This window comes from Platalea leucorodia (assembly GCF_965183815.1).
Source record: "Platalea leucorodia genome assembly, chromosome: 1".
In the NCBI taxonomy this organism is placed as follows: domain Eukaryota; kingdom Metazoa; phylum Chordata; class Aves; order Pelecaniformes; family Threskiornithidae; genus Platalea; species Platalea leucorodia.
The window spans coordinates 159525959-159539615 of record NC_138823.1 but is presented as its reverse complement, the minus strand read 5'-3'; the positions used below and the strand labels follow the sequence as shown (position 1 = coordinate 159539615).

The following is a 13657-nucleotide window of genomic DNA, read 5'->3' as shown; positions in this document are numbered from 1 at the left end:
TACTATTTTTAGGACAATTAAAATTTGGAATAAGTAAAATTTGAAGTTGTAGTATTAGTGTACTCCTATTAAATTGGAAAAAAATAAAACTGTAATGGTATTTCAGAATAATAGTCAAGTACCTCATAACTTATATCCGCTATAGTTTTCCTTTTTTAAAAAAAAAGTTCATTTATGCCTGGAAGTAGTAGCTCTGGTTGAACCTTAGAGTTTTAGTTTCACATGTAGTGTGTGAAATTAATCCATCACACAAGCAAATTCCTGTTGGAATTGTCCTGAAAGGTTTTTTAGAAGAAAAATCTCAGCAATGTAAAATCTGAAAATACAAGCTTTCCCCCTACCCATGTTACTGTAATTTTAGGGCAGAATTTCATTTCACTCTTCAGGAATAGCAGAAGCAAAGCTAGTTTAGGAAAAAAGCGAAGGTTGGTCTTTTTCACGGATGGTGAATGGAAGAGAATCAAACTAATTTTTTTTTGAGAAGCAAATACTGGTAATTAATTTTTTTTTTTTTTGCAAATAACAAATGTCTTTGCAATTAATTTTGCATGATTGGCCTTTGGTTATCAGCCAAGAAATGTGACCAGTCATATTTTAGTAGTTCTTCAAAATTTCATATCCATAAAGTTAAAATCTGTTCAGTGACCAAGTAAGTAGCTATTTCTTAGTGATACTCAGTTACCTGTGTAGCATGCAGCTTTACTGTGGTGTGATTTATATCAGCCGTACTTCTGTAGTTTTGCAATTTTTGAAACTTTTAGGTTTCAAAAAGCCCAACCCTCTGTTCCGTTGTGTGTGGAGTAAGTGCTCTGGCAGGGAAGGGTCATTGTTTCGGCACTAATGAATCCTGACATTGAGGGACAGCTCATGTTTGTTGCATGATATAAAGAGGATCTTCATGTTACTTTAAATGCAAAATGGAGAAGGAGAGTTAGCTTTAGGATTGGAAAAATATTTGTTATCTTTAAAAACTTCTCAGCCTCAAAGTTTAACTGGAATCTTACTTAAAAAGTGAAAAAAACCCTGAATTCTTAACTGTGAGGGATGGGAAAAAAGAGAGAGGTCAATGGGAAGAACTCCAGACTTCAAATACTACCTTCTTGCTCTGATTTTGTTGGAGTGTTTTGGAATTATTTTGGCCCAAACTTGTGTTGTGGGATATACTTGTATGAAATACCACTAATGAAACTAGAGCAAAAAAATATTTTCACAGTGTATCTTGGTGAGCATTTGATTTTTTGATCCCAGCTTTTGGATAATAGTTGAGTAACTGTTAGTTTGTCTTAAAATCAGTGAAAGTATTTAGAGAACAGTAAATGTTTGCTTCTTAAATTAAGGTGGATGGACACCTCTGGTACTGAAGGGAGCTTGAAATCAGTATTACTTGTATCTTTAACAGTAAAATATGTTGCTGATTATTGGTTTCTGCAATTTTTTTTTTTAAATAAACTATAATCTCATTTTTTTTAATAGTGTGAGCTTTCTTAGATCTAAAATAACCTTGTATTACTCAGTTCTAAACCATAACTAGAGCTTACTTCATGCGGGTTTAGTTTCCTTATGATGGGAAATACAAAGCTGCTCTCAGCGTGTGCGGTACTACCAGACTTCTGTGGTTTGAACCAAGATGATGTGCTGGTTGCCTGCCTCATTTTGAATCGTTTTGGTTGAAATTTTCCAAATACTTTCATACCAAGATTGAAATGGTGGAAAAATATTGTTATGCCCAAGTGAATTATTTAGAAATGTTTTATTGTTGCTCTATTTTTCAAGGAAGAAAATTGAGTTTGGCTGCACTGAGGATGTTTCGGTACATAAGAGCTGTGTGAAATTCAACAGGACTTCCCATGCATTTGCAATTCAGGGCTCCTTTGGGATGAGGTAGAGCTGGGCATAATAACAAGGGTGCGGGCTGGCAGGAGAGGGAAAGCTGGTACGAAGAAGTGTGTATTTAAAATACAAATAGAGGGTCTTTTTCAACCTGTGCTCTCATTTTACTTCTCCTTCCCTAGCAGCAAAAAGAGAGGAAATTGCCCGGACCAAGCGTACGGGCAAGAAAGGCAGGGTCTGGGTGGGGCAAACAGGAGCTCCCGACCCGCCGCCACGAGGCAAGACCACCAGCTTGGAGTCAGGGAGCTGGGAAGCTGGATCCACGGTGGGATTAGGAACCAGCGGGCAGAGTGAAAGGCATGATGGGGATAAGAGAATGTATCTGAAAAGCACGCAGGACCAGGAGAACAGTAAGGCTAATTGGACAACAAATTAATGTTGGGGAAGATGCTTGAGACTGGGTTACAAATTTGGTCATAGAAGCAGAGATGCCTGCTTATTTTGTAGCCTAAGCCTGTATTTTGTAGCCTAGCACTAAAACTGAAGTTTGGGAGTGAGGGGAGAGACTGATAAGGAACTGTTACCTCAATCAGAGCAGAATATGTTGCATTTGGAAGAAACAGGTAGAGGAGACTGGTCACTGCAGTGCCATTTGGCGCTTGGAAACAAGCCCAGCCTGATCATTACTGCTGCCAGATCTTTAGCTCAGCTGGCAAATATGTGATACTTATGCTTTATTAGCCTGGGTTTCAGTAAGTTTCCACATAATTTGTTTTTCGCTGGCTGTTTTAGAAATAACTCAGATATATGTAGGCATATATTGTGTCTAGAGAAAAATACAGAGAGAATTTCAGAGCTTCCAAGTCAAGCTCTCAGAAAATAGGAAAAAGCAGGTTGTGTGTCGAGACTGCTTTCTCTCCCCAGGTGCAATATGTTCATGTGACTACGTGTGGTAAATAAGATGCAAGATAAAAACCATCTTGTGTGTAAACTGCCCTGATGAACTGGTTTCTCCCCTGCCTCTGTTGCAATGACCTTATGTATTATGCAGTGATAAACTAATAACTAAATAGCTAAATATCAGTTGGTTTGCTGGGTGCCTCCCTCGAGGCTGTGCGGCTTGCGGAAGCGCTGTGTGTTCCCTAGGATGGCTGTAAGAGCAATGCTTTGAGAAATAGGCTTTTATTACCGAGGCTTCCAAGATGAGGGAATGTATTTAACCTTAGTTTGAAAGTACCTCTGGCAGCTCCTACATGCGGTGATGGTAGAGGCGCGTTTTGGGAGCGAAGGGTCAGGGTCTTCAAGGTTTGTGTTCAGTTGCTCTTTTGGCAGGCAGCCAGTGCCGTGCTGCTCAACACCAGGGAAGGGCAGTGCAGTTGAACAGCCTTGTTCAGCTAAACCTGAACGGATTTTGATGGGACAAACAAATGTCACTTTCTCCAGCCTAAATAGCTCAGCTCCCTCTTCCTCCAACTGCTGGTGTTTGCAGACAGCCTGTGAAATTCAAAGGCATTCGTCCCTTCTAAGGTGGCAAGAATATTTTGCGTTGGTAACCGTTCACTTGCAGAAGTGTAGCAGCTCCTCCTACAAACAGTATATATGTTATGAGGACTGTCATGCTTGAGTGTAACATAATGTCTTTCCACTAAATGAAATACCCACAGGAGACCGGCTGACTAGGAGCACTGGCAATGGGATATAGACCCTTTAATCTGTAGGAATGATAATGTATTTAGAGTTGATGGCTGTATAATGGCATAAAATAAGTAGTCAGTCTCGCTTCCAAATGAGAGGTCTTAGTAGCTCACATATCCCCATTTAGGCGTGTTCAAGAAGGCCACCAATTTTATAATGGCTGTGATCCTCAGTGCCTCTCTCACTGCTTCTTTGGGCCTTGCCAATCCCAGTTGTATTGTACTGGTAGAAGGGTGTGAAGCAGCTTTGTCTTGTACTACTTCAATGGTGAGTGGGCTTCAGTTTCCAGGGCAAATACCCATTTTTGCTGTGTGAGAAATTATTTTCCTAAAATGCTAGTATTTTTGCAGTACAGATAAGATAGAGTGAGACTGCACGTGCTGTTGGTGAGGGCAGCTCAACAGATAAATGATAACACCGTAGTTGTTTGGTCCTTTGCTGATGACCGTATTTCAGTCTAGCAGGGAGTGTTTAGTCTGAAATCTGTTTTGGGAAGCTCATCTTCAGCAATGGCAAGCTTTAAGCTGAGCATCAAATGTAGACAGAACAGATGCCATGACTGATTTCAGAATCCATGTAAAGAGGAAAACACGGATGTTCTTAGATTATTTTCGTTACTTATTTGATTTACTCACACAAAATAAGGAAATGTTTGTTAATATAATGGTTTATGTGAGGCATGGCTTCTTCCAGTTATCAGAGGTTGCCAAGATACTTTGTCAACTTTTGATATAAAACAAAAAATTGTGATAGTGCGACTTTTAAGTGTGGCTTCTGCAAAGTTCTGCTTTTGGATTAACATCCTGCTTTCTGCAATATGTAAAGGCTCACTTTACATTTAAAAACCTTACTGGATGAAAGATAATTTTGCACTCTTTCATATAATGCTTCAGATGCTAAGTTGTGAATAGAGAGAAGCATTACTCTTCCGTTATTTCTTTTGCAAGATGATTTCTTTAATTTTCTGGATGCCATAAATTGTCATGTCGTCCCGTCCCCCCCTTTTTTTTTTTTTTTTTAAGTAAAGCTGCTTCATTTCTGTAGCTTACGTTTGTGCTAAATTGATGGTGAAGAATAGCACAGTTTAAGAAGATAAATGTCAGGAATGTCTTCTAAAGTAGACGTTCAGATTTTTTTGGATTAATGGGAAAGAAGGTCAATAATTGCATGGACTTGAATAAGCTTGAGAAGAAATGGCATTCCTGTGGTGCTAGTGATTACTAAAACATTGTGAATTCATTTCAAGATACTGTACTGGGGTTTAATATCTCTTCCACTGTGAAACAATGACTCACTAAGGGCTGCCAATTTATACAGATGATAGGAGATAACTCATAAAGCAATTGTATTTTTAAGAGAAAAAAGTTATAGCAGGCAATACATAATCTGCTGGATGCTAGTCTTAATCTCGGTTCTGTCTTATTAAATAGGGCCCTCCAGACTTTCAGCAGCATACCCCTGGACCAGTTCCTACCAACTTCTCCCAAGCCCCAAGGCTGCCGATCCAGGACCAGTGGAGAGGGCCACCACCACCGCCACCACCACTCCCTCCTCCGCCTCCTCAGGAAAGAGATCCATTCTTCATGGCAGGTAGGCATTTTCATTCCCATGAGCATAAAAAATCCACTTTTTGTAAAGTGGTTATGCAGTGTAAGTGTGTATCATATAACATGAAGTGTTTGGAAGAGCCTGATGACCAGAAGACCCTGTTTGTTGTAATCTTCTGTCTCCATCTGTAACTACCATCAATCTGTGTATTTATACAGATACAAAATAAAACTAGTATCTAAGTGACTGTTGCAATAAAGTTGTTGTGAGTTGTTACGTTTTTAGATAACTGGTACTTCTCCACACACTTTAGTTTCCACTAGTAACTCTTTAAACCATCTGGACTATATGCGTACTGTAAGAAATCTCTTAAGGTTAGCTAAAATGATACAGCATAGCAAACAAAATAGGTAGTGTGTGTATATATAGATACACATATATACGTAATGTGCATATATATAATGTATGTTTTATAGATATTTTACACACACATGCAAAATATATAAAACTTTGCTAAATATCTGGTCGCCAAATGGCATCAAAATTTTGTGAGTTCTTGCATATTTTAAACTCTAATCCCTGGAATCCTTCATTTATTTCATTAGAGTAGAATTCCTAAAAGGTATTCCTAATTCCAGCGAATTCCCAGTTGTGCTGATCTTTCAAGCATCAGTTCCTTTTATATGCAGGTGGCAGAAGCAAGAGAAATGTAACCTTGAGGGTAGCTCTTAAAATTAAAACATCTCGTAAGATTTTGCTTTCTACAAATTTCAGGTTACCTTTCCAAGTCAAAATAGAGCTTTGTGTTTTGCAAGTGTGTTTGTGTCCCGAGGAGGTTGTCATTTAAGTACTTACCTGATTCCCACAGATCCGAGGTTTCCAAGCCATCACTTGTTCGAGCAGCGGAGCCCCCCCCCACCGCCACCTCCACCGCTTCTTAACAGCGCGCACCCTGTCCCTACCCAAAATCCGATGCCGTTCAGCCAGCCTGGGCCAGCCTTCAATCAGCAGGGACAGCAACCGGTGTTTCCCAGGGAGCGGCCGGTGCGGCCGAACATGCAGCCGCAAGGTCCCGTGGGGATTCTCCACTTCAACCAGCCGGGTTCAGCAAACCCGCGGCCGTTCATCCCTCCCAGGCAGCAGTTCCTGCAGGCTCCCGGACAGCCCTTCCTCGCCGCACACACGCAGCCCAGCATGCAGGTACGGGGCTGCAGCGGGAAGGGAGCGTGCCAAGTGGCCCAGTGCTGCCTTGTAGGCTTACAGGACTCGCGTAACTAAAGTGGGATTATTTGAGATTACAGGTAGGAGGCAGATGGACCTGTAACATTTAAAAGTGATTCGTTTTCTCCCCAGTTGCCAGCACTAATGTATTTCCGCTTGCGAGCCTGCGGCCCGGCCCTGGCTGCTCCGTAGTGTTTGCCCCGGCCCCGGCCGGCGGGGCCCGCGGCAGGGCGGGAGCGCCCTCTGCCGCTCGGCGGCGGAGCCCGGCAGGGAGCCGGGGGGCCTCCCGCAAACCGGGAGGAAGCTGAATCGCAGCTTGAAGCGGGTCAATGTTTTGGGGATGTTGCAGGGCGATGTGAAGGGCCCTGCGTGGTCGGTGGGCTTTGTGTGGGTTCTTTTCCTGGTGTCTGTGTTTTGAACGTGGGGAAATCCTGTGGTCTGGTGATGTTGCGGGAAAAACAACAGGGAAGGAAAAAAAAAAAAATGACCAAAACCCAAACAGTTTAAAAGTCATTACAAAAGGGGGCAGAGGGCAGGAACCCTTGCATTTGTCTTTTTCCACTTCAGCTGTTGACTTAACACAGGTTTAAGTGTAGAACTACCTTGCACAGCTTCTGTTAGTCTGGTTTTCACTCAGTATATATTTGATTTAGCCCAGTCCCTAGCTCCTTATAGATGTTTTGAGGACTTGGGAGCCTGGGGCTACTTTTCAGGAGTTTATTACCTTGAAACTAAACCCAATTTTTCTCTTCATGTGAAGGGTCCCTTGCATCCTCCATTACAGCCTCAGCCACAACCTCAGCCTCAGCAGCACCATCACCAGCAGCAGCAGCAGCACCATCACCAGCAGCAGCAGCAGCAACACCATCATCATCTCCAAGGGCCACCACAGCCCTTGATGCCCATGAACCAGCCACAGTTCAGGCCTCACATGCAGGCCACGCAGCAGCAGCCAAATAACAACAGGATGCAGTGTCAGCCGCGACAGGGTCCAATGAAGCCAAGACACGTAAGTACCACTTACATCAGTGTGGCCATGCATAGTTCTGCATGGGTAACAGGCATGTAAGCACAGGTTTCAAAACTAACCAGCATGGGTTTTGAGTCCTATTTATTCCGTCCTGCTCTGTCACCTTCTTTCACCATTTCTTGCTCCTTTTCTGCCTTAATCATTTTATAACCTACATTCAAAAATAGCATGTGCATCTTTCCCTTTTTCTCCTCCAGTCTTCAGTGTTTTTCTTGATCTGGGTCCAATAAGAGATGATGCAGTTGCCCAAGAACTGGCAATAAAGGGGTTTTGGAGGATAGGTTTGCTTAGTAAGATTTTAAAACTGCTGCTAGCCTGTGATTGTGTTGCAGCCCAGTTCTCTGACACTGTCTTTCAATTTGAAGGCCTCTCTGTACCACTGCTAGTAAGCTTTCTGGTTGAGATAGTGCCACTCACGTCTTATGAGTTTGCTCCAGTGCAGCATGTTCTGTTGCTCCGGTAGGTTGGGGTAGCACAACAGTCTGAAGCAGTGCTCAAGACAAGGTGACTGTAGTTCAGAATAACAGCTTTGCTTAGGGAAATAAATCATACAGTGCAGCCAATTTCTGAGAAAGATGTTAAACAAGTGAGATTCAGTTTTCCTTTTAATTAAAGAAAAATACAAACATTGTTAAAATGTTCTCGTTTCGGTAATTTTTTTTCACATTGAAAATATTGTGCCTCTTGGAAAAGCTTTTTCCCCCTCAAACTTAACTGAATCATGAAAATGTGAAACAGGAAACACTTTAGTCTGGTTTGTAGTGAAAGTCTGTGGTTTTTAAATTTTCTTTTCAGAATACACCATCACAAAATATTGTCAAGCGTCCAAATCAGCAGCTACAGTCAACTGCTCCAAGAAATAGTAACTTGCGTGAGTTGCCGATAGCACCATCCCATGCTATGGAAATGAGCAACAACAGGCGAACCTCTACCCCCGCTGCTCAGGTCAAACCCATTACCAGCACAATGTCTGCCACCAAATCTGTAGCTGGTGTTGGAAACTCACAGGGAAGGCCTGAGATGAAAGCTAAAGCAATCACACCAGTGGGCCAAGCAAAATCAGAAGTCAAATCTGAACCAGAGGTAAGGCTTTTCTTTTTTAAAAAAGAAAAAACCACAAACAAAAAGCTCCCACCTTTTAAAAAACTTTTCTAGTCTGACTTGTGAACTGTAAGCACGCTTAATGTATTAGTCACCCAATATTTTTGGTGCCACTAGAGGCCTCCCTTCTGAGTAGCACTTTCCTTTTTAATGTGATAGCAAAACCAGTCTTCATTGATAAAAAAAGAAGTCTAGAAGGTTGGCAGGGCTGTGGCGAGTCTGTTTTGCAGGAGGAGGAGTCATTTCTACTATGAAAAGACAGGTTGTGTAAACGTCATCAATGATAGAAGCTTCTGAAATACCCATTGTGCCCATTTTTGTCTTCCAGGATTATGATCAGGTTGGTTTGTTTTTTTTTCAGGTAATCACTTCTTTCTAAGTCAGCAAACCTCTTCCCTTCCATTTCCTATGATGCTTTATAGCTCAAAAAAAAAGGCCTATTTAAGAGAGCAGTCGTCCTCATGCTGTTTTCCTTTAGGCTGCCCAGTCTCCTCTAGGGTCTTGAGCATGCATGCAGGAGGTTGCAGCTGCATCGTCCATGGAGGTTCTTGCTCTTGAAGAAGAAAATCTCTCTTTTATGAAACCTTTTGATGTGAGGGAAAATAGGAGATGCTCTCAGGTTTTTCATTTTGGAGAAAATTATGCTGTTTGCTCTGCTGGTACTCTGCAAAATTGAAAAATGAGATGCCAGTGCGTTGGGCTCCACTGGATCATGGAGTGTGAACAGATGACTGTCTCCCTGCACGGATCCTCCTGGAAGCTGGAGAAGACTCTCCATGAGCGCTGTTAGCTTGAGAGAGTGGGTAGGATCGCACTGATGGTGCTGTTAATCCTGAACATCAGGAGGTACCAGAGGAACATGATGGCTAAATGCCCCTTGTATAATTTCTGAGTGTCAGGTTATTCTGAGCAGAACTGTAAATCTTTATAGTTTAGTTGACCATTAATCTTGTCTCAAGGACCAGGTTTTCTTCAACTTTTGAAAGCTTTAATTGTGATAATACTGTCTTCCCTTTAAGCTGCTCATAATTAGCTTTTCATCTTTTTCTTGAATTAGGGATGGTCATAACCAATTTTCACAAATGAGGCACAAAAGAAACCCATAGCCAGCAGTGTTTGACCTCCTCTGCACTTGCTTTTCAATGGTAGTATTAAAAAAAAAAAATCCTTATTTCAGCTTTTCAGCTTTTAATTTTGATCTTTTTTGAAAAAAATGACTTAAGTAATCCCCTTCCCCTCAATTCAGTCTCTTGGAATAATCTAAGTCACAGAAAATGCAGTGCCTCTTAGAGAAGCCTCTGTCTTTCAAGACATTAGTAAGGTAAGTTTTGAAGAAAATCAGCTACAGGCCTCCTCATCTAAAACATCTTTTATAGTTCTTTTATAGTTTAGTCATATGAAAATTGAGGCATTAGTTCCAAAATATCTCTGCCAGTGTTTAGAAACGTGAATGACTATTTTTCACTCCTCTTAATCAAATGAATTTAAAAAGAAAAAAAATCCAAACAAAGCAGTCATCTTGTTCTCTCCATTTTAAGTTTTAAACATATTCTAACAAACCTGTAGTTAAAAGACTAACTAGCCTTACTCATGTGAATTCTTGATTTTACAAATAAAGCTTTCTTTTTATTTCTATGTCAAAGCTATCTTTGAAAACACTTTGATACCTAGTTCACGTAAGATTTTGCAAAACAGGATAAAAAAAAAAGTTACCTTGGAAAAAATGATGTCTCCTCGTGTTTCCTATTCTTAACCAGAAAAGTAAAGCCTTTGTAGATACACTTAGCAAGTACTAGAAAACTCTGTGAATGTGTGCGCACGCCGAACGCTTCTCCTTTCAAAGCGGGCTTGAAACAGAGCCTTGCGCTGCAAACAACGGTGTAGTAGCAGTTGTACCTTTTCAGCTGTGCCGCTGTGATAGCCTTGTTCACTGATGCCTCTTACTGTCACTTCTACAAACAGCATTGCTGCGCTAGTAATGTTCGTTTCCAGGCATTTGATTGTATTCTTCACTATTGTTGTAATGTAGGTTATTACGTTTCTCCCCTTAGGTAGATTATAATGTTTTCCAGTCTTTTTGTGTGTTTTTCTTGTAATTAGCTAACTTCATCCTGTTCTTTTGCTTTCTGTGAAGATGAGAAAGAGTTAAGTTCTGTCATGTTTTCTAGCTGTATTGCTCATAACTGAATTGGGCAGGTTATTTTGCAAGTGTCTTCAACTGGAAAATTATTAAGACTTTTCTTTGCATCCTTCTTCCTGAAGAGTCAGTGGCCATATCTATGAATGCCCTGTCATTCAGGAAGCACCAAAAAAATAGCAATATTGGCTATTAAAGGTTTTGCTCACCTTCAAAATAGGTATTTGAAAGGTTTGCAACCTGAGTGACTAGAAGATTAAACACTATATTTCTACTTTACTAATGGTATGCTTGTGTTCCTGTTCCTGTGAGGCTGCAAAACACTGAGTTGAAATGCCTTTGTCCATTTAGAATAGCAGTTACTCTTCAGGATTTACACTTGCACATCCTCAGTCTGAAAAATCATTTTGTCAATGAAATTGGAAAGCATGGGTGATGACTGTGGGCCTAATTCTGCTCGTGTTGAGGTCAATTTAGGATAAGAGGAATTAAGGCAATATTAAGCATTTTTGACTTTAAAGAAGGGAGGGAATGTAGAAAGGTGAAGTGAATCTCTTTAGCAGAAATGGATATTGGAGCTCAGGACAGGAGAGAAATTAGTGGAGTGCTGCATAATCACAGGTGTAGTGATACTACTACTTTTAGTATCTACTACTACTGTTAATTATCAACTACTTTGCAGTTAATGTCCCTGATGTACTGAAAGAAAGCCTTCACGTTCCATTCTCACAAATCCAGTAAATTTTGACGTTGGGTTGTTGGGTTTTATGTTGCTGTCTTTTTTTTAAAGAGACTTGCAATATGGAAAACAGTTGCTACATTGCTATTGGAGCAAATCTATCTAAGTCCTTTTCATATTTTTTGAAATTAACTACCTGAAAATTTGTACGTGTCTAAATTTGAGTTTTCTCCAGTATAAATAGTTTTGATTTCCAGATTTTTATAATGTTGCCTCCTGTCTTGTGCTTAGAAGATTCTTCTTATCTTTTTCCAGTTAGAAGATTGCAAGAGGGCAGTGTGCTTCTCAGAGTAACTTGTAACCTTGTTCTTAATTCTCTTCCTTGTCCAAGATGCACAGCACCTGTGTTTTGTAGGGTGACTTGTACCTTCCTGGGGTTCAGGAGCCAATGTCATCAGTAATGTGAAATGTGTAATGTGTATGCAGGTGCCTTTATTGAAGATACTTTGTGGTTTTGATCACAAGAAGCCAAAAGCCATTTGGATCTGGCCTTACCTGTTATGAAGACTTGTCACAAATTTTTGGACAAATGATTGTAGCCTCTTTTGTTTCTTCTGTTACAACTGAAAAAGTAAAAAACCTGCTGAACAGGTTTGTGTATGTGCCACAGATCGAACCATTTTGATTGCTCTGTCCTTGCACCCATTCTGCTGAGGGACACAAGTGAGCCTGGCTGCATGATTCCTTTTTTGTTCCTTGATAGCAAACCAGAACAATTATAGTATCTGGTTTTTATGACTCTGCATTTAATTCTATTAACTAGTAATAAAGCCTGCAGACGTCTAAAAAGGTGTGGGTTTGGTTTTTTTATTCACTATATAAGAAGCAAGCTACTGATACTAGGACTTAAATTACAGTAGAAAACTTAAACCCTTGTCTTAGAGCATGTCTTTGCTGTCTTTTCCTTAATCAACGGTGCCATCTTAAGTTCTCCTGGAGAATGATGTAGAACTGCTGCTTCTCTTACTGCTGCTCTTCAGTTAGACTTGGAAAAGCAGCCTGTAACACCTTCTTTTGGCACTTTCCATCAAAGCCTCTTTTGACCTTAAGGCAGAAGAAAACCTATAGCTAAGGCTTGGTCTTCCCTTCAAACTGCAATGAAATAAGTTTTGTTCAAGAATTGTTCAAAGGCAGATGAGAATCTCCACTTTCAAAAACAAACAAACAAAACCGAACAAACCTAAACAGCAATAACAACAACAAATGAACAAAACCAACCTTCCCCACCCACCCCCAAAACCCAACAAAAAAACCCCTCCACAAAACCAAGGGAGCTGCTTTGCATCTCTGGCCTTGTACTCTGTAGCCTCCTGTAACAGGAGGAGCTGTTTACAATATACCATTTCTTCAAGTTGTGGAGTTTTCTACAGAAAAAGGTGAAGCGTCAAGAATTTATCTAGGAAAAAGGCTGCTTCAAGTTCTTCTGCTGCTTCACCTACAGGTAATGTTGCTTTTGGCAGGATACTTCCAAAGCTGTGAACTTTGACATCTTTGAAGGATGTCTCCTTTCTCCCAGTTGCTTTTTTGTTTTTGTTTTTGGCAGTGCTACTGCTTGTTGGAGAAATCTGTACCGGACTTATTAAACTAAGGGGATGAAAATCATTAGCAATAGGTGTTGTGCGCTGTTCCCATCTTGACCTGGTGTACTCTTGCCTGTTCTGTATGATGAAGCTCCTTATTACATAGTATAGGTCATTTGTATGTACTATAGCTCATATGTACATATACACACACACACTATAGCGCAGTATATATAAGGTCCTCTTAAAGCTGAGCAGCAGAGGATATAACTGCCCATTTTCAGCCTAGTGAGGAGTTTGTTGCCCATTCTGAATCTGTACTGTTGGGTGATTTGCACAACTAATTCCAATTAAACCTGACTTCCTAATTCAAACACTTTGTTAATGATTGCAGGGTCACTTATTGTTTGGTCTTACTCTACCTGCAAGGGTATTTTACTGAGAACTTAACAGTAGTAGCAACTTGCTTATGTAGGTGAAGGATTTAGGGGTACCTATAGCCTGTTAACAAGCTGATCTGCAGTTGTCATATAACCTCAGAGCTCTTGGACCTTGATTTCAAAGCTTACCCTTTAAGAAGGAATTGACTTCATAGGATCTGTACTGATTTCCTAATTATTGAGTTCCTGAAAGGAAAATTTCAGATTATATTTGAGATCAAGTTGCCTGAAGATTTTACTAAGCATTCATCTAACTTCATCTGTGTTGGTAATACAGTTTGTCAGTTGTCTTCTGTGTTTACTGCGAGTGCAGTTGAAATCAGTGTATCTGTCCCTGCTGCACAGCCGTATTGGTCAGAGTCCCTCAGGGCATTCGTTCCTTGTCTGCTGGCAAGA

General features: G+C 40.6%; 1 protein-coding gene across 5 annotated transcripts in view; it reads left to right on the top strand.

The window, feature by feature from the left end:
- RBM33 (RNA binding motif protein 33) overlaps positions 1-13657 on the top strand; it is a 108372-nt gene that overhangs the window by 56062 nt on the left and 38653 nt on the right. For all 5 annotated transcript variants that reach the window (XM_082316148.1, XM_082316147.1, XM_082316150.1 and 2 more), the window contains exons 11-14: positions 4956-5115; positions 5942-6273; positions 7055-7303; positions 8120-8407. In XM_082316148.1, the coding sequence (XP_082172274.1) occupies positions 4956-5115; positions 5942-6273; positions 7055-7303; positions 8120-8407 (1029 nt within the window). The remainder of the gene's footprint in view (positions 1-4955; positions 5116-5941; positions 6274-7054; positions 7304-8119; positions 8408-13657) is intronic.